The sequence below is a fragment of the Hypanus sabinus genome, chromosome 3 (assembly GCF_030144855.1).
Source record: "Hypanus sabinus isolate sHypSab1 chromosome 3, sHypSab1.hap1, whole genome shotgun sequence".
In the NCBI taxonomy this organism is placed as follows: Eukaryota; Metazoa; Chordata; class Chondrichthyes; order Myliobatiformes; family Dasyatidae; genus Hypanus; species Hypanus sabinus.
The window spans coordinates 10,783,725-10,805,116 of record NC_082708.1 but is presented as its reverse complement, the minus strand read 5'-3'; the positions used below and the strand labels follow the sequence as shown (position 1 = coordinate 10,805,116).

The following is a 21,392-nucleotide window of genomic DNA, read 5'->3' as shown; positions in this document are numbered from 1 at the left end:
CCCCTTTATCTATCCTACTTGTAATCTCCTCAAAGAATTCCAATAGCTTTGTCAGACAGGATTTACCCTGAAGGAAACCATGCTGACTTTGCACTATCTTGCCCTGTGTCACCAAGTATTCCATCACCTCGTCCTTAACAATTGACTCTTAACATCTTCCCAACCACTGGTCTATAATTTCCTTTCTGCTGCCGTCCTCTTTGACCATGATCACCCACAGCACATAATGAACAAATGATTAGAAGAGATGATTCACTCTGCTTCTTATGTTTAAGCATGTCATTTGAGGGATTCAGAGCATTGATGTAAATCTGAAGCCTTGCAACACTCTCAACCACAACATTCTCAACCACAACACTGGACTCAAGAATAGTTGAAAGCTCAAAGTAAATTTATTGTCAAACTATGTCACCATATACTACCCTGAGATTCACTTTCTTGCAGACATTCAGAGTAGAACAAAAATATAATAGAATCGATGAAAAGCTAGACACAAAGAAGACAATCTATGTAAACATAAAAACAAATAAGTAATACTGAAAACACTAGTTGCAGAGTCCTAGAAAGTGAGTCCATAGGCTGTGGAATCAGTTCAGAGTTGGGCTGCATGAAGTTATCCACGCTGGTTCAGGAGCCTGACGGTTGAGGGTTTATAACGATTGCTGAAGCTGGTAGTGTTGAACCTCGGGTTCCTGTACCTCCTCCCTGATGGCATCAGTGAGAAGAGAGCGTGGCCTTGATGGTGGCAGCACCCTTTGGTAGATGTGCTGTGTGGTGGGGAGGGAGCCTGTGACCGCATGGGTTTGTTTCAGATGCTCCCATGTCCTCCCACACCCCAGCAAGATTTAAGAGACTATGAGATAGGCACATTTTAATACAGAAAAATGTGGGAGGGAAGGGTCAGATTGATTTTAGACTATATTAAAAGGTCGGCACAACTTTGTGGGCTGCAGGGCCTGTGCAATCTGTACTGTTTGATGATCAGTAATGCAACAGGCATGCTGCATCTCCAGGATACTTGTCCAAGTTCCTGGAGTGGGTCTTGAACTCACAAAATTGATACACTCAATGGCAGATTTGCAGACATTATTAAAAGTCTCTGTGTCCCTTTGTGAGCGGCTCTTGTTAATAAACAAAGGCGGCACACAGGGAGATTTACCGGAGTGTATAGGACTGTGTGTAAATCAGTTTGGAGTATTTTCTAGTATCTGCAGACGAAACAGAATTAATTCATTGTTTGAAATGCAGGGGGATCTCATTTAGTGACTGGATTTAATGTGAGGTAAATAATGGAACAAAAACTGTTTTGTCTACACTGGCATTTACAAGTAAGTATGCTTTGTGTTTGGAGTTCAGTTAACACAGGTTAGGATCGAAAGCCTCACTGGGCAAAGGGAATTTGGTCCACAATACCATTGGGAACTTTATTTATTGATTTATTAATACAGTCTGCACCAGGCTTTTCTGGCGCAATAAGCCATATTTCCCATTAACCCACCTGTTTAATCCTAGCCCAAACACAGGACAGTTTACAAGGACCAACTAACCTACTATCTGGTACGTCTTTGGACTGTGGGGGGAAACTGAAAGCCACACGGACACAAAAAGAACGTGCAAACTTCCTTACAAAGGAACTCTGGTGCCCCGAGCTATAATAGCTGAGTTTCTCCAGCAGTTCCATGCTGGATATCTGTGTGACCGGGTTTCCAGAATCTGTAGAACCTCTTGTGGTGGAGACGGCCCAGTCCATCTCAGGCAAAGCTTTCGCCACCATTGAGCGCATTTGCAGGGAGTGCTGCCACAAGAAAGTGGGATCTGTCATCAAGGATCCCCACGATCCAGACTGTGCTCTCTTCCCGCTGCTGCCATCAGGAAGGAGGTGCAAGAGCCTTGGGTCCCACACCACCAGGTTCAGTAACAGTTTTTATCTTCAACCATCAGGATCCTGGACCAGGGTGGGGGATAACTTTACTCACCACAGCTCTGAACTGATTCCACAAATTACAGACTCACTTTCAAGGACTCTACAGTTCAGTATTATCTGTTTCTTACTTCTACAATGCGTCTTTGTTTGTGTGTAAATTCTATTGTATTTCTTTATTTTCCAGTAAATGCCTACAAGAAAATGAATCTCAAGGTACTGTATCCATCCTCCACCCATTAACCCACTCCATCAAGCTCCGGACCACCACTACTTTATCATTTCCTGTCAGAGTCAGCTTATGTACAGGCACTCCTGTGCCCAGCATCGCTTTATGGACATACAACCAGTCTATGTGAATAAGCTATCTTAGGCATTTATATTTATTGTATTGAAATGAAAGAGAAGAATGGTAGCTCAGGTTGGCTTCTTGTTCATAGGGCATTTCGCCAAGCCTGGAGGTTAGATCACAAATGTTTCAACACCAGTTGAGGTGACATCATCAGTGCGCGATTGAGTGTTGTTTCTGCTGAGTGCTCACATTTATATTGCTCCGACTCCCTGTTCTGATTGGTTGGCTGTAGTGCTGAGCGCTGGCCACTAGCCTCCAGTAGGTCCTGGCCAACCGGATCGCTGAGTGATCTCCGCTGGCCCCTATCCCTGGCTGTCGGTTGTGGTGAGCGCTGGTTCCTCATGTGACCATGGCTCGACCCTCGGCCACAATCTGGCAGACGCGTAGATTCATAAATTGCATCCAGTTCTATTTGCTTGTTAGTAGAGTCTTCCGTTGAGAACTAAGCTTCTAAGAATTCAGCTGATTTCTTGTTTTGTGCTTCTGCCAGGGTTCTTGTAGTTTCCCAGGCGAACGTGTCCTTCTTGGCCTTCATGCACTGAGATGTGTGTCAGAGGATTATATCTTCTTACTGTTACATACCCCGTGGATATCTTGTGACTGTCATATGACCATGATGTAATTGAGTATCTGGTGAGCATGATGTAATGGTCTTGTGATGGCAGGGTGATGTAATTTCCCACCAGAGTGAGGTCATGTGATGACATGTTCTCAACAGGTATAAAACAGGAAAGCCCTGCTGTGACGCAGGAGTTTTTGAGTTGAGTCGTCGTTTAATTCGTCAGTTATGCTGCGTATTTGTCTCATGACGCAGTTTCGTTTTAAAGTGAAATTTTACTTTCTACTGTAAGGTACGGCATTGCTTTGGCCAATCGCTGCCAGTTTTTGTTTGATGTATCTTTGATTTAATTTTAAAGTCTGTGTACTGGAGAGTGAAGATTTTACCAAAGTACGGGAACCCGAAGGATCGAGTAAAGTTGGTGTCATCGGCAGTTTACTACAGGATTGACCTTATTGAATCTTCATTCAGGAAATAGTGACCTGCATCTGAGATAACCCCTACCTGTAAGAGTAGAAAGAGTTGTGCAGTGTTCATTCGCCAAGGAAAGGTCAGTTCCTTTAAGCGGTTTTTGTTTCCTTCTGCACGAATTCTTCGGACAAGGCATATTTCGGCCGGGATCAGCAGTAACGTCACATCATTGAGGAATTCGTTACTTCAGGAAAAGTCTCTCCTAATTGACTGTATAAATCACTTGGTCTTTCACATTTACCACTTTAAGACTGTGTTCGCATTTACCACTTTAAGAACTGTTCCAAAACTGCTGTATAGCAGTTAACTTCTGGTTAAGTTAGTTGTTTGTTTACCTTTCATTTTTGTTGAGTAGAGTTTAATAAATGTTAATTTATTTATAAACCTCGACTCAATTCTATATTCATTGTTGCCGGACATGTATTGTGACATTTCGCTTAGCTGATGTTCATGTAGACTTGTGGATAGCTTTCTGCACGTCTGCACCTCTGTCCTACATAGTGTTTGGGGCAGTCTCCACATTGGATTAGGTACATAATGTCTGTTCTCTCCATGTGGACAGTGGGATCTTTGCATCTCGAGATGAGAGTTCTAATAGATGAGCTGGGTTTGTGTGTTACCATTATTCCATATGCTGACGTACACAGTACGTACTTGATAATAAGTTTATTTTGACTCTTCATTTTGTGATTCAGTTGCCAGAGGAGTCACCTTGGGTCTGTACTTGGCTGTCCTCCTGTTCCTGTACTTGGTGCCCCTTGGTATGTACTCCCCCTGCATCAAGGAGAAGGGGACCTTGGGTCCGAAGCCAGCTTTAATTGGACACAGAGGAGCACCAATGGTATGTACTGGAGATCTCCTGAATGTTCCTCAACCTGTTTATGTCCTGTCAGGGTATCCTGTTGAATGGTCTTGGCCCAAAATGTCCAATGTTTATTCCCCTCCAGTGATGCTGCCTGAGTTCCTCCAGCATTTAGAATCAGAGAGTCATAAAAAAGTACAACACAGATAAGACCCTTCACCCATCTAATCCATGCCGCATTATTTAAACTGCCTATTCCTATGAACCTGCACCGGGACCATAGCCTTCCATATCCCTACCATCCATGTACCTATCCAGACTTCTCTTAGACATTGGAATTGAGCTTGCCTGACACAGCTAGAGACATAGAGCAATACAGCTTGGAAACAGGCCCTTTGACCCATCTAGTCGATGCGGACCAGGATGTCCAACTAAGCTAGTCAAATCTACACATTCCCCTCAACCTTTCCCATCCAGCTAACTATCCAAATCCATCAACATTGCTTCTGTACTTGCCTCAAGCAGCTTGTTTCATATACACACCACCCCTCAGGTCTCTCTGAAATCTTCTTAAGATTTCCATCATCAGCAGAATCTCTTGTGCTTAAAGCCTCTCAAAGCTTCCTCCTTTCTCTTGCCTTAGAGGTGGTACCTCGGAGTCCTGGTCACAGTGGCACAGCTGCGGAGTTTCTGCCTCTCAGCTCCAGAGATCTGAGTTCGATTCCGACCTCTGATGCTGCCTCTGTGGAGTTTGCATGTTCAGTATTTGATCGTGCGCATTTCCCTCGGGTGTTCCAGTTTCCTCCCACATTGAGAGATGAGAGTGTTGGAAAGTTAATTGGTCATTATAAATTGCTCCTAATATATAGGTACAATTAGACCATAAGACATCATCATCATCGTTATATGCCATGACATTTTGACATGGGCAATCGTGGTCTCAATGACCATCATTGATCTTGGAAAATTTTTCTACGGAAGTGGTTTTCAATTGCCTTCTTCTGGGTGACTTTACAAAATGGGTGACTCCAGCCATTATCAATACTCTTCAGAGATTGTCTGCCTGGCATCAGTGGTCACATAACCAGGACTTGTGATATTCACCAGCTGCTCTTTCGACCATCCACCGCCTGCTCCCATGGCTTCACATGACCCTGATCGGGGGGGCTAAGCAGGTGCTACGCCTTGCCCAAGGGTGACCTGCAGGCTAGTGGAGGGAAGGACTGCCTTACACCTCCTTTGGTGGAGACGCACCTTCACCCTGCCACACTCATAAAACATAGGAGCAGAATTAAGCCACTTTGTGCATCGAGCCTGTTTAAAGGGACTGATTTATTATCCCTCTCAACCCCACTCTCCCGCCTTCTCCCCGTAATCTTTGAAACCGCTACTTATCAAGAACCTATCAGTCTCTGCTATAAGTGAACCCAATGACTTGGCCTGCACAGCTCATCTGTGGCAATGAGTTCCACATTCACCACCTTCTGGCTAAAGAAATTCCTCCTCATCTCTGTTCTTCAGGAACATCCTTCTCTTCTGAGGCAGTGTCCTTTGGAGTTAGATCCTCCCAACATTCTCTCCACATCAACTTTGTCTGGCTCTTTGATAGCTTTCAATGAGATGCCCCTCATATTTCTCAACTTCAGTCGGTACAGACCCAAAGCCTTCAAATGGACTGTTCTGGGGTAGAGGACTGTGTGCAGGGAGGGGGGTAAGAGACTAGGTTTGTTGCTGTTGTCCTTCTTTTTTGTTGTTTTTAGTGTTGTTCTGCTGAACACTGAACATGCTGTGTTGGTGCTGGAGTGTGGGGTGACATTTGCGGACTGCCTCAGCACGTCCCTGGGTTGTGTTGGTTGTTAATGCAAACGACACGTTTCTCTGTGTGCTTCCGTGTACAGGTGATAAATCTGAATCAGAATCTAATGAGAATACGGGAAGAGTAGGTGTCAAAGTCAGTCACTTAATGGGCTGAGTGGCCTTAATAATTGAAGAAATATAAAATAATAAAAATAAGTCATGTTTTTGCTCCAACTGCAGAACTGATGAAATGCTGTGATTCACTTTGTGACTGAGGTTAAGCTGAGGACCAAAGGACTATAAGATACAGTAGCAGAATTAGGACACAGCTCATCAAGTCAGCTCTGCCATTCCATCATGGCTGATTCATTATCTCTCTCAACCCCATTCTCCTGCCTTCTTCCTGTAACCTTTGACACCCTGACTAATCTAGAACCTATCAACCTGCACTTTAGATATACAGCCATCTGTTTCAATAAATTCCACAGATTCACAAACCCTTTGTCTAAAGAAATTCCTCCTCATCTCTGTGCTAAATGGATGTTCTTCTATTATGAGGCTGTACCCCCCGGCCCTGGCTATAGGGAACATCCTCTCCACTCTATTAAGGCCTTTCAATATTCAATAGATTTCAATGAGATTCCCCCAACATTCTTCTAAACTCCAGTGAGTACAGGCCCAGGGCCTTCAATCACTGCTCATTTGATAACTGTTTCATTCCCATAATCATTCTTGTGAACCTCTTCTGAATCTTCCCCAACGTCAGCACATCCATTCATAAATAAGGGCCCCAAAACTGCACACAATACTCCAAGTGAGACCTCATCAGTACTTTATAAAGCCTCAGCATTACATCCTTGCTATTATATTCTAATCCTCTCAAAATGAATGCTAACATTGCATTTGCCTTCCTCACCACTGCCCGTACCTGCAAATTAACCTTTAGGGAATCCTGCACAAGATTTCCCAAGTCCTTTGTACCTTGTGTTTTTGAATTTTCTTCCTATTTAGAAATGAGCAATGCTTTTATTTCTTCTACCAAAGTGCATGACCATACATTTCCTGACACTGTACTCCATCTGCCATCTCTTTGCCCATTCTCCTAATCTGTCTAAGTCCTTCTGCACCTCTCTGCTTCCTCAGCAGTACTTACACCTCCAACTGTCTTTGTATCGTCCACAAACTTGGTCACAAAGCCATCAATTTCATCATCCAAATTGTTGATATACAACATAAAAAGAAGTGGTCGCAACACAGACCCCTGTGGAAGACCACTAATCACCATCCCTAATTTTTGCCTCCTGCCAATCAGCCACTGCTCTGTCCATACTAGTATCTTTCCTATAATACCCTGGGCTCTTGTCTTGTTTAGCAGCCTCATGTGCAGCACATTATTCAAGGCTTTCAGAAAATCCAAGAACACAACATCCTCTTTTGTCTATTCTACATGTTATTTCTTCAAAAAATTCAAACAGATTTGTCAGCCAAGATTTTAAGGAAACCATCCTGACTACAGCCTATTTTATCACGTCTCCAATTATCCCAAAGCCACATCCTCAACAATTGACTCCAACATCTTCCCAACCACTGAGGTCAGGCTAACTGGCCAATACCTTCCTTTCTTTTGCCTCCCTTCCGTCTTGGAGTGATATTTACAAATTTCCACTCCTCCAGAATCATGCCAGACTCTTGAAAGATCGTTGCTAATGCCTCCACAATCTCTTCAGCTACTTCCTTCAGAACCCTGGGGTGTAGTCCATCTGGTCCAGATGACTTAGCTACCTTCAGATCTTTCAGTTTCCCAAGCACCATCTCCCTAGTAATAGCAACTAGACTAACTTCTGCCCCTGATGCCCTGGAACTTCCAAAATACTACTGGTATCTTCCACAGTGAGGGCTATGGGTAACCCTAGGTAATTTCTAAAGTAAGTGCATGTTCGGCACAGCATTGTGGGCCGAAGGGCCTGTATTGTGCTGTAGGTATCTATGTTTTCTATGTTTTATCTGTGATGCAAACTACTTATTCAGTGCTCCGCCATTTCCTTGTCTCCCAATACTATCTCTCCAGTGTAATTTTCCAGCAGTCCAATATCTACCGTAGATTCCGGACTACAGAGCGCACCTGATTAAAAGCCGCACGCTCTAATTTTAGAAAGAAAATCAATTTTGTACTTGTACAGGCCGCACCGGATTTTAAGCCGCAGGTGTCCCACGTTGTAATATGAGATATTTACACAGAAAGATATTACACGTGAGGATTTTTTAACTTTTAATTAAATCCCTATGGTATCATAAACAAATACATATTGCAAATGCTTTTTTTTGAACAGTGCCTGTAACACAGCTACTTTTAAATATACATACGTATCGGTAACACACAAATTACGTTGCGTATACTTTTTTACTGAACAGTGCACGAACAACATTACAATATCTCCTAACGACTGGTAAAAAAAATATATATACTGCAGCCTACCAGGAAAAGTTATTGATCACCTTCTTCATCTTCCTCCTGCGCACTAAAACCATCAAAGTCCTTCAGTGTCCGAATTGAACAACCTCAGGATCTCGTCACTCACTTCAGTCTCTTCGTTGTCGCTCTCACTTGAGCGCACACGGTCCTCTTCATCGCGCAGCAGTCCAGCCTTTCAAAACCCGCTGGTGATGGTGGAAGTTGTGACACTGCTCCACGCATTTAGGATCCACTGGCAGACTTGAGTTAAAGATGCTCTTCGCATGTGTCCTGTTTTGGTAAAGGATTTCTCGCCGCTCATCATCCAAGCCTCCCACTCAACGCGCAGCGCCACTTTAAATGCCCGGTTCACGCTGATGTCCAGTGGCTGCAAATACTTCGTGGTGCCCCCAGGAATCACAGCTGGAATTGAGTTTGTACTCTTGATGGCAGCCTTCACTGAACTTTCATTGTCAGCCGCTTAAAAATCACCATCGGTGGAAGCTTTAGTGCGGATGCTCTGCAGCTCAGAACACAAGTAAAATGCGTTCTCTCATGGCCACTTGTTTTCAGTGTGATGGACGAGTCACCTTTTTTATTAACAGTTCGAGTGAGAGGCAGGTCAAATGTCAAAGGTACTTCATCCATATTTATGATATCATCTGGCCCGATGGAATTCTCTGCTATCTTTGTTTGAGTGAATGTGCGGAAGTTAGCAAGTTTTTCCTTGTGGGTGGTCGGGAGGGAGCTGCTGACACAGAGTCGTGTGTACCCTGACGGACAGGCCTTTTCGTCTCATAAATCTAAAACACCACGATGGCCCACCTCTAAAATCTTCGATTTTCATTTTGGTGGCGATTGCTTTAGCCTTCAGTCTGATCTGCACGGTGGAAACACCGCGGCCGCCTGCTCTTTATGTGTTAACCCAGTCTTCAAGAAAGTTTTCAAGTTCGGGCCATCTGCTATGATTACCTCTGAAAGCTTTTGTCGTCTTTTTGCATTGACTCAGTTCTTCACGCTGGCATCTCCACTGTCTCACCATCGATTCATTTATGCCAAGATTATGTGCAGCAGCTCGATTTCCTTCTTCAACCGCCAGATTGATCGCCTTTAACTTAAAAGCTGCATCATATGCTTTTCTTCAAGTGTTTTCCATGTTGATGAGGGTGAGTACAAATGACTGATTTACAATAATTTAATTGTGAAAGTGCACTTGATTTATCGTACAATTTCATTGGACCTCTGTGAACTACTCATCAATTTTATTGGTCTACTGTTACGAGGCAAAATGTTTTTGGCGGCATGAAAAAAAACATGCATTAGCCGCACTGTAGTATAGGCCGCAGTGTTCAAAGCGTGGGAAAAAAGTAGCGGCTTATAGTCCGGAATTTACGGTACTCTTGCCTCTCTTTTGCTTTTTATGTATCCAAAAAAATCTTTTAGTATAACTTTTGATATTATTGGCTGGCTTACCTTTATATTTAATCTCCCCCCCCACCATATGACTTTTCTTAGTTGCCTTCCGATGGGCTTTTCAAATTTCCCAGTCCTCTGACATCCCACTGATTTTTGGTCTGTTATTATGCCCTCTCTTTTGGTTTTATGTTGGCTTTGACTTCCCTTTTTAGCCGTGATTGCATTATCCTGCCTCTGGAATACTTCTTCTTTGCGATCTATCCTGCACCTTCTGAATTGCTCCTGAAACTCCAGCCCTTGCTGCGCTGCTATCGTCCCTACTCCTGTCCCCTTCCATTCAGCTTTGGCTAGCTCCTCTCTCATGCCTCTGTAATTCCCTTTACTCCACTGTAATTCTGATACATCTAACTTTAGCTTCTCCCTCTCAAATTGCAGAATGAAACCAATCATATTATTATCATCGTTACCCAAGGGTTCCATTACATTAAGCTCCCCAGTCATATCCGGTTTATTACACAACACCCAATCCAGAATTGCTGATCCCGTAGCGGGGTCAACTACAAGCTGCTCCAAAAAACCATCTTGGAGGGATTCCACAGCTGATCCAGTATCAACTTGATTTTTCCAGTCTATCTGCATACAGAAATCCCCCGTAACTAACAAACATTGCCTTTTTGACATGCCTTTTCTATCTCCCGTTGTAATTTGTAGACCACATCCTGTCAACATTTTGGAGACATGTAAATAAGGTTTTCTTACACTTGTAGTTTCTTTACTTCACCCACATGGATTCTGCAACTTCCGATCCTATTTTACCTCTTTCTGATGATTTAATTTCATGTTTTACCAACAGAGCCACTTCTCTTCTGCCTACTTGCCTGTTCTTTCAGTAGGCTGTGTATCCTTGGATATTAAACTCCCAACTACAAACTTTTTGCAGCCATAACTGTGCTAGAACAGCTTCCTTATCTTACATACTCTGTGCATACAAATATTACACCTTCAGTCCTGTATTTGTCACCCGTTTCGATTTTGACCCCCTTTTACACTGCAACCCATCCCCCTGACTACAGTTTTGCCTCATCCTTCCTGACAATTTCACTATAAACTACTTCAGCTTGTAAACAAACATCCCTATCATTCTGGTTCCCATTCCCCTGCCAAACTAGTTTAAACCATCTCCAACAGCTCTAGCCAACTTTTTATTGTGAGGATATTGGTTCCCCCCTCAGGTTCCGGCGTAACCCATCCTTTCTGTACAGGTCATATGTTTCCCAGAAGAGATTCCAATGATCCATAAATCTGAAACCCTGCCCCCTGTACCGGTTACTCAGCCACACATTCATCTGCCAAATCATCCTATTCTAGTTTTGCTAGTGTGTAGCACAGGCAGCCATCCAGAGATTGTTACCCTGCAGGTCCTGTTTTACAACTTTCTACCTAGCTCCCTAAGTTCTCCCTTTAGGCTCTCCTCTTTTTTCCTATGTCATTGTACAAAGACATCTGGCTGCTCACCCTCCCCTTTTAGAATGTACTTTGTACAGTTACAACATAACTTCCCTGCTCTTAAATTCAATCCTCTAGCAATGAAGGCCAACATTCCATTTGCCTGTGACAACTGCAAGCCAGCGATTTGTGATTCATGCACAAACTCTCCCAAGTTCCTCTACACATCAGCATGTGCAACTTCTCATCATCTAAATGACCTAACCTACTTTACTGTATATTTTGATGTACATCGGACAAATAAACCTAATCTTTATGTGTGCCTGAGCAAAGGGTTGATGTTTTGAGATGCTGAATCTTTCATTTTCATTGTTGAACAGTTAGCCCCAGAAAATACATTGATGTCATTTGAGAAAACCATTGAGCAAGGAGCGGACGGTTTGGAAACGGATGTCACCATCAGGTGAGGAAATGTTCTGGTGTAGTTTCCTCAGCAAAAGTTTAATGCCTTTCCTGGAACATCTGCTTTAGGTCTGCCCAGTGCTTTAAAAAGCCTCAGTATTACGCCCTTGCTGTTGTATTGAAGCCCTCTGGAAATGAATGGAAACATTGCATTTGCCTTTGCAAATGTCGCTTCCACTGTGAACACAGCATGCCCACAGCTCACTAATGAACCGTAGCACATACACTGACCGCACATTAAACTTTTGTGTTCATGCTTGAGGGTGAGCCTGAGGATAAGGGTAAGAGAATCGTGAATAAATGCTCAACGGTTCAATTTAACACCAGAGAACATGCACCGAAATTCTCACTCTTCACAGACATTCCCAAAACGGAGAGAAAATACCCAAGGAATGAATGACAGAAAAACATTAGAACCTCAAAGACCACTTCCCCCCCCCACCCCCGCACGCACAAGCAGCAACAGCATCAACTCTCCCCCCAGTAACTCCAGCAAAAGCATCAGCCCCCACTCCCGTACCACCCAACATGAAAGCAATAGCAAGCCTTTAGAGATGTGATAAGGAATTTAGAGGCAACCTCTATAGGCAGGATGAGTTTGGACTGGGGAGCTCAGCACTACGTAGAGGCTGAGTGGGACGGCCTCTCCGAGCCAGAGAGCCGGGTTCAATCCTGATCTCAGGTTCCGTCTGTGTGGAGTTCAAACGTTTACCCTGTGATTGTGTGGGTTTCCTCCTGGTGCTCCAGTTTCTTCCCACATTTCAAAGGTGAGCAGGTTGGTAGGTAAATTGCCCCTTGCGTGTAGGAAATGTGGTAAGGTTGGAGAACTGTCCGCGTGGGTGGGGGGGGGGGGAGGGAGGAATGGGGCTTGGTTTACTGCTGCTGTTTCATTGCTTGTTGTGCTCTGTGTTGTTCTGCTGAATATGGTGGGGCATGCTATGTTGGCACCGTAAGTGTGGTGGCACTTGTGAGCGGCTCCCAGCACATCACTATGTTGTGTTGCGTTGTGTTGCAAACGATACATTGTACTGTATGTTTCAAGAGAAATAAATGAATCTGAAAAAAAGGAATAATAATGGGGATTAAAGACAGATGATTAAACGGGTGGTTTATAGTACAGATTTAATGGGCCAAAGGGCCTATTTCCTGGCTATATCTTGATACGAGTCTATGAAGCTTGAAGGACCTTTGGAGTTGAGTACCAGCAGTCTACCTGAAACAGTAAACTGCTTCCTGGTTGACTTATGGTCTGGTATGCTCAAGAATGGAAAAGCCTACAGCCCAGTCCTTCGCAGGAAAAGCCCTCCCCATTCCTGAACATATCCACACGAGCACTGTGACAGGAAAGCAGCGTCCATCATCAAGAATCCCCACCAGTAAGGACATTCTCTCTCCTCGCTACTGCCACCAAGACATCAGAAAGAAGGTACAGGAACCTCAGGGCTCACACCTCCAGGTTCAGGAACAGTTATTACCCCTCAGCCATCAGGCTCTTGAACCACATGGGATAGCTTCATTCACCCTATCACTGAACTGTTCCCACAACCTATGGACTTACTTTAAAGGACTCTTCGTCTCATGTTCTCCATACTTATTGCTTATTTATTTATTTATTATAATTATTCCTGTATTTTTCTCTCAACTTAAGCTGGTAAAACCTGAGGTACGGGCATAGTTAAGCACGCTAGGAACTTTCGGACTATTCTAGTGGTGTTTAGTATTGTGGTTTTATTAATATAATTATTATTATTCTCTCTTTTGTATTTGCTTTTTGTTTGTTGTGTACACTGGTTCTTCACCTGTCCTGTTGGTGCAGTCATTGATTCTATTGTGTTTTTTGGATTACTGAGTATGCCCACAAGAAAATGAATCTCGGGGTTATACAGTATATGGTAGCATATATGTACTTTGATAATAAACTTACTTTAAACTTTGATTAGATAGATGCATTAACGAGAAGTGTACAGATTAACTCAATAAAGTGACTATTGAATTTCTATGCACTTTGAGAATAAATTTACTTTGAACTGTAAGTCCTTTCCTTTATCCAACAGCTAAACTGATTAATTCATATCAATTGTGTAATTTGAGATGAATTTGGGGTGCTACAGAAGTGTAGTGGTTAGTGTGGTGCTATTATGTCTTGGGGTGTTAAGAGTTCAAAGTTCAATTCCAGTGTCCTCAGTAAGAAAGTTTGTATGTTCTTCCTGTGTGCCTGTGGGTTTCCTCCTGCTGCTCTGGTTCCCTCCCACAGTCCAAAGATGTATGGTTAGTAGTTAATTGGTCTTTGTAAATTGTGATTAGGCCAGGGTTAAGTAGGTGGGTTGTTGGGTGGTGCAACTCACTGGGGCTGGAAGGGCCTGTTCTGTTCTGTATCTCTAAATAAATAACTATCTTTCCCATTTAACAGCTGGGATGGGGTCCCTTTCCTGATGCATGATCCCACGTTGAAGAGGACCACCAATGTTGAGGAAGTGTTTCCAGATAACCAGTCCTTGAATGCTGCCTTTTTCTCGTGGCATGACCTAGCCCAACTGAATGCTGGGAAGTGGTTCCTAAAGGTAGGCTGACCGCAGAAAGGTGGGAGTGTGTTGGAGACTGAGGTCCTTCCAAAGTCAGGAACGAGGCATAAAACTTGCTGCTTGTGACTGTTTATTAAGCATTACAAGAACAAGGAAGTCAAAGGCAGGAAGGGGAAGCATGAGAGGGAGAGCACAATGGGGGACGAGAACAGACCATGGTGGTTTGCTCCTCTTGTATCATTTTGCTAATTCCACTCACTTTCCATCGATAACAGACGTTCCATTTCAAGTCTGTTGCTTGGACCACCAGTAAGATAACCCTCATTAAAGTAATGTGATACCTGCAACTGCAATCAAGTTGTTACAAAGCAACTGTAACCACTACATAATACTACAGTACTGTGGAAAAAGTCTTAGAAATAGGGGTGTGTGTGTAAAATAGTGTTTTAAGGCTGGGTGTGTCTACACCTGTACCACCCCCCCGCTCCTGGCACTCCTTCTCTGCCACCTGTCCCACACACCTTCCGTGGTGCTCCACTCTTGCTATTCTTGCAGGGTTTCCCAAACTTTATGCCATCGACCTCTTCCATGAACTGAGAGGTCCGTGGTCCCAGGTTTGGAAAGCCAGCCATAGATGCTTCTTGGCCTATAGAATTCCTGCAGCTGCAGGATCTCTTATGTGAATGTAACAGATCACGAGTTTCTCTAAAATGGTGGAAATATGAACGCAGAAAATTCAGGAAACACTCGGCAAGTTGGTCAGCACCTGTGGAGAGAGAAGCAGAGTTAATGTTTCAAGTTGGAAACCCTTCATTTGAACTGGATGCTATCCGACCTGCTGAGTGTGTCCAATGTAACACATACAGAGTGCTGGAGGAACTCAGCCGTCAGGCAGCATCTATGCAGATGAATGGTATTTTTCCTCAAGTTTCATAGTGGAACATTATCTTGAATGGAATCTTACATCAGATTTAAACATGCCTTTAAAGAAAGTCTTAGTTTAGCTTCATCCCATGTCCATCGAAACATGGAGTGAAATGCATCATTTGTGTTAAATCAAGTTACTGAGCCTGCAAGAGTCCCAACACTTCTGGTGCCAACATAGCATGCCCACAATTTACTAACCCTAAATCAGGGGTTTCCAACCTGGGGTCCAATGACCCCTCGGTTAATGGTAGGGGTCCATGGCATAAAAAAGGTTGGGAACCTCTGCTCTAAATGTATATCTTTGGAACTGAGGAGGGAACACACCGGAAGAATTTGCAAACTCCTTATAGACAGCGAAGGGAATCGAACTCATTGCGCTGTGGGCTGCACAGTGGTATGGTAGTTTGCAGAATGCTATTACAGCACCAGTGATCTGGGCTCACTTCCTGCTGCTGTCTGTAAGGGGTTGTACATTCCCCCCGCCCCCCATGACCACGTGGGTTTCCTCCGGTGCTCAGATTTCCTCCCACAGTCCAAAGACTTTCAGATTAATTGGTCACATGGGTCTGATTGAGCTTGTGGGATGGAAGGGCTTGTTACTGTTCTGTATTTCTAAATAAATGAAATAAATGACACTATTTAAGGGGATTTTCAAGTGAATAATGGAGAAAACAGGTTTAAATGCCTCGGTTAACGGTAGGGGTCAGTGGTCAATGGCACAGAAAGGTTGAGAACCCCTGGTTTAGAGTGATATGGGACAATCTCATAAATACAGGAGATTCTGCAGATACTAGAAACCAGGAGTAACACAGACAAAATACAGGAGGGACTCAGCAGGTCAGGTGGCTCAATGGGAAGGAATAAACAATTGACATTTCGGGTCCTTCCCCTTCCCCCCACATTCTTATTCTGGCATCTTCCCCCTTTCTTTCCGACCCAAAACGTCGACTGTTTACTCCTGACCTGCTGAGCCCCCCGCCCCCCAGCATTTTGTACGAGACCAACTCAGGTAGGCAATTTGGCTGGCATGGATGAATTGGGTCGGAGAGCCAGCTCCTGTGTTGCCTCACTCTATGTTTCCGTGTCTCCTGAAACAGGACAATCCGTTTGGGACGAAGCACTTGCTGTCGCCGGAAGACAAATGGAAGGCCAGCCAGCAGACGGTCTGTAAGCTCAGTGAGCTGTTGGCCCTCGCCTCCACCCATGGGAAGCTGGTGATCTTCGACCTGTTCCGCCCACCAAAGAATCACCCATACCGAAACTACTTTATCCAGCAGACAGTTACGGCCATCCAGGATGCTGGAATTAACCAAAGTTTGGTAATAGACCATCAGATGCAAAATTATTTATTCAATATTCAAGATTGTTTAATGTCATTTCCTGGAGACAAGTATAAAGGAGAATGAAATAGTTGTTACTTCAGATCCGATGCAGCACAAAAGAACCCACAATAATAAAAAAAAAACAAAAAAATATAAATGCATGAGATAGCTTATATACATAAGATTGATTGTATGTCCATAGGCACAGGAGTGTCTGTACATAAGGTGACTCTGACAGGAAATGATGAAGTAGTGGTGGGTCTGGGTGTGGAGGGTAGGTTAGTGAGTGGAGGTGTTGGGGAAAGTAACTGTTTTTGTGTCTGGTGGTCCTGGCTTGGAAGCTATGTAGTCTCTAAGCCGAAAAGGTCCACGAGCAGGGCAGGTAAGATCACTCACGATGTTACTGGCTCTTTTCAGACATCTTGATGGGTGGGTAGGCTGGTGATGGTGATGTCTAGTTATCATAAGGAAACAGACTGTGAAATATGCATTGAAAGCAACACACCCAAGGATCTGGTGAGGCAGCCCAGAAGGGTTGCCACACGTACCATGCCAATATACAATAGCATCCCCACAATGCTTGGCAGAACAGAACAAGCAAAAAAAACCCAACAAAACAAGACCCGTTCCTCTCCCCAACTCAGCCACATGCACGGACAGTCCTCCAACTCCAAGCCTTTGGGCCTGCAGCACGTGGATAGTCCTCCAGCCTCTAGTCTCAAGGCTTCAGCCATTGGTTTATGACTTCTGATTGGCCTGATGGCCTCAGTCATCAATCAAGCACAAGCTTCATCGATGCACACATTGTCTGGTGCATTAATGCAACTTTACTTGATAACTTCAGAAAAGAGAATCATAGAATCCTATAGCTGACCATGACCTCTATCTATGCTTATCCAATTTGTCCACATTAGGGCCATTTCATAGAGTCACAGAGCACAACAGCACAGAAACAGGCCATTTGGCCCATCTAGTCTATGCTTAATCCCATCTTCCCATATCCAGATTATATCACTGCATATCCCTCTCATCTAAATTTCTCTAAAATATTGAACCCACATCCACCGTATCTGCTGGCAGCTCATTCTAAAGTCTCACCACAGTTAGATTCCTCTCAAATATTTCACCTTTCACCCTTAACCTATGACCTCTAGTTCTAGTTTCATCCCTCTATGGCTTTCCTATTTTTATGAGGAGCAGTGGAGGTTTACAAGGAACTTGCTGGGTCCCGAAGACCCGAGTCCTAGGGCGTAGACTTTATTCCTGGGAGAGGTGACCTTGCAGAGATGTATAAAATTGTGAGGGGAATAGAGTCCTTTTACCAGGGAAGGTGTTCTGGAAATCAGAAAGCACAAGTTTAACGAGAGCAGGTAAGACGTCAGGGTGTTATGGTAGTGTAGCAGTTAGCATGACACTATTGCAGTTCAGGGCATTCTGGAGTCCGGTGTTCAGTTCCAGTGCCATTCTGTAAAGAGCCTTTGTATGTTCTCCCAGTGGAATGTATAGGTTTCCCCCAGGTACTCTGGTTTCCTCCCACAGTCCAAAGGCATACCGTGATTAGGTTGGGGTTAACTGGGTTTGTCAGAGGTTGCTGGAGAGGGGTAGCTTGTAGGGCTGAAAGGGCCCACTCTGCACTGTATCACTAAATAAATAAACTTGGAAGGGACCTGAGGGGCAACTTCTTCACACAGGGGGTGATGGGTGTATGGAATTTACTAGCAGAGACAGTGGTTGAGGCAGGTGCAGTAACAACATTTCTAGTGTTTGCTTGGCAGAAGATAAATGGTATTACGTTTGATTGCAGACTGCTGCAACATTCATGGACTTAGGGACTTGGACTATATATTTTTTGTGTTACTATATTTTACTGCTGCCTTATACGTGCCTTGTGGCTTGTGTTGTGTATGGCTGTTGGCTCTGTGTTTTGCACCTTGGCCCCAGAGTTTCGTTTGGCTGTATTCATGGATGGTTGAGTGTCAATTAAATGAACTTGAACATTCAAGTCAAGTCAAGTCACTTTTTATTGTCATTTCGACCATAACTGCTGGTACAGTACATAGTAAAAACGAGACAACGTTTTCAGGACCATGGTGCTACAGGAAACAATACAAAAACTAGACTGAACTACGTAAAAACAACATAGAAAAAAAACTACACTAGACTACAGACCTACCCAGGATTGCATAAAGTGCACAAAACAATGCAGGCATTATAATAATATTAAACAAGACAATAGGCACAGTAGAGGGCAGTAAGTTGGTGTCAGTCCAGGCTCTGGGTATTGAGGAGTTTGATGGCTTGGGGGAAGAAACTGTTACGTAGTCTGGCCGTGAGAGCCCGAATGCTTCGGAGCCTTTTCCCAGACGGCAGGAGGGAGAAGAGATTGTATGAGGGGTGCGTGGGGTCCTTCATAATGCTGTTTCCTTTGCGGATGCAGAGTGTAGTATAAAGGTGTTTTGGACAAGTACATGGATAAGAGGGGTTTAGAGGGATATGGGCCAAAGGTAAGAAGACAGTGGACATCATGGTTGACTTGGATGAGTTGAGCACAGGAGCCTGTTTCCCTGCTCTGTGACTCTACCTATGCAAATGTCTTTTAAATATTGTAATTGTATTTACCTCTGCCTCTGATACTGGCAGCCTGTTCCAGATAACCACCTGTCCTCTGTGTAAAAAATCCACCTCACAGATCACCTGTAATATTTTCCTCTCTCACCATAAACCTGAGGCCTTTGATTTAAGCCTCCCATGCCCCAGAAATCTATCTATACTACCTGTGCCCCTGATAATTCTCTAAACCTCTATAACGTCATCCTTCAGCCTTCTGTAGTGGTTGTCTGTTGTATCTGATGATGACTCGTTAATGGACAGATAGACATTGAGAGGTCTTGCCATTGCTGCTGAACCTGGGTGCGAAGAGAGGAGATTAAGTTCACATTTTATGTCAGTCAACTGTATACATGCATATCACCAAATGAAACAATGTTCCTCTCGTCCAAGGTGCACAACACAGTACATATAACTTGCACACAACACATGAAGTCATATTACCACAGATAAATTAACAAATAAAGAGATAAATTAATAAAATACAGTGGAATCCAGTTAATTCAGACACATCAGGACCTGTATGTTTTGGCCCAATTAAACTGCTGTTCACATTAGCTGAAGTTTTATGGAAATAGTTAAAAAGTTAAATAGTTAAAAACTCTTCTTAGGTGGAAAGATGCTCAATGGCTTAAAGATATTACGTCCTGTTTGGACCTTGAAAAGATTCATTATTCACTTCTTAATTCAGTTTCATAAGGTGTGGGGACCTTTTCTTGAATATTTTCATAATTCCTCTTTAGATTAATGGTTTATCCATCTTTTTTGTACAACAATCCCTTACTTTCAACTTTTTTTTCTGGTTAAGTTTTACGTTTTTTTTGTTGTGAAATACATTATAAGCATAGGTAGTAGGATATGTTTTTATATTTACAGCTCTGTGGTAATGAAAGCTCCGATTAACTTTACATTGTAATGGTTGGCTTGCAGTTTTGTAGTGGGAGGGTGGAGAGGATACTAATTTTATATGATTTCATTTCAGGTGCTTTTTCTGTTTTTTTATCATTGTATATTAGACACATTTGTTTTCGCACTGTATAAATCTCCATTTTGTTAGTGTTTTTTTCTGTTGTAGTGTAGAAACTTATCAAAAAAATTAATAAAAAGTATAAGAAAGGCAAACTACCATTTAACTGAGTAACAACTTATGTATTTAAATGAAATACAGAACAAATTAGAAGATTATCAATACTACTACAGTACTATAAAACTGTGTATTGGTTCCTAATAGTTATTGACAGAGGAATTACTCTGCCATGTTCTTTAGATTGACTGTAAATGAACAAATCAGTGCAGACACCTAGCACAGATAATGGATTGCCTTTATACAATGCTTTTGATGATTGAATCTTTCAAATCTTCATTTTCATTATAACATTCAAGATGATTGTTGATACCTTCAAATTCTTCATAGTTCCTAACCTGATGAAGTGGTGAAATCATTTCATTTTCACTTCTGGCTGTTATGGTCATCTCAAAGCCTGATGCTTGAAACTGCAGTGAGCGAAACGGTTCTGAATTGTCTTACTGCTTATTTTTTTGCCAACTATCAATGATAAAAAAACACTGCTTTTTGAACACAAATACACACAACTGTTGGCTCTAAGAACAGTGTAGTTTCAAATGGCCATGCAAGTGCTGATTGGCACTGATTGGCAACAGTCCCAATTAAGTGCAGAGTGTCCCTGGCCATTTTTTTCGATTAGTTTTCATTTTCAAAGAATTGTCCCAAATCAGTGGCTGCACCGATTAACCAATGGCCCAAGTAACCGGAATCCACTGTATACTGTATTCCAGAAGATTGACATTTAGCATAAAGTGTATTTACAATACAAGTTAAAAAATGAAAACAAACTTGAAGTTTCTGATGTTCCCTTACAGATACTCTGGCTTCCTAATGCCCTGAGGTCGAGCGTCCAGCAGGCAATGCCCGGATTTGTCCACATTCATGGAGGAAAGAAGCCAGTTCAACAGCTGCAGTTGGATAAGATTACCAAACTCAATGTCCGCTACAGCGAGATCTCCGATAGGGAGATCAGGTAAGTGAGGACAGATGAAGGATCAACTTTACTCGCTTAAAACATTTACACGTATTAAGAATTTTCTGTGGTGTGTTGGTGTGATTTGCAACAGGAACAAACAACGTTCAACAATTAATAAAGAATAAACAATGCTGGAGGTTACAGTATGGATGTGGAATAAAATGTGCATAAATAGTATTTGAAAGAGTGATCTAAAGTGTTTACAGTGCAGTGATGGGGTAATAGATAGAAGAGGGTGGGGGGGGGGTAACTAGAACTGTTGATCAGATTAACCAGTGGGGGAGAAAACTTTTA

At 43.1% G+C, this 21,392-nt stretch overlaps 1 protein-coding gene across 4 annotated transcripts in view; it reads left to right on the top strand.

Moving 5' to 3' along the window:
- Positions 1-21,392, top strand: part of gdpd4a (glycerophosphodiester phosphodiesterase domain containing 4a) — a 143,683-nt gene that overhangs the window by 104,563 nt on the left and 17,728 nt on the right. For all 4 annotated transcript variants that reach the window (XM_059963730.1, XM_059963731.1, XM_059963733.1 and 1 more), the window contains 5 exons: positions 3,999-4,144; positions 11,597-11,679; positions 14,089-14,239; positions 16,225-16,446; positions 20,938-21,095. In XM_059963730.1, the coding sequence (XP_059819713.1) occupies positions 3,999-4,144; positions 11,597-11,679; positions 14,089-14,239; positions 16,225-16,446; positions 20,938-21,095 (760 nt within the window). The remainder of the gene's footprint in view (positions 1-3,998; positions 4,145-11,596; positions 11,680-14,088; positions 14,240-16,224; positions 16,447-20,937; positions 21,096-21,392) is intronic.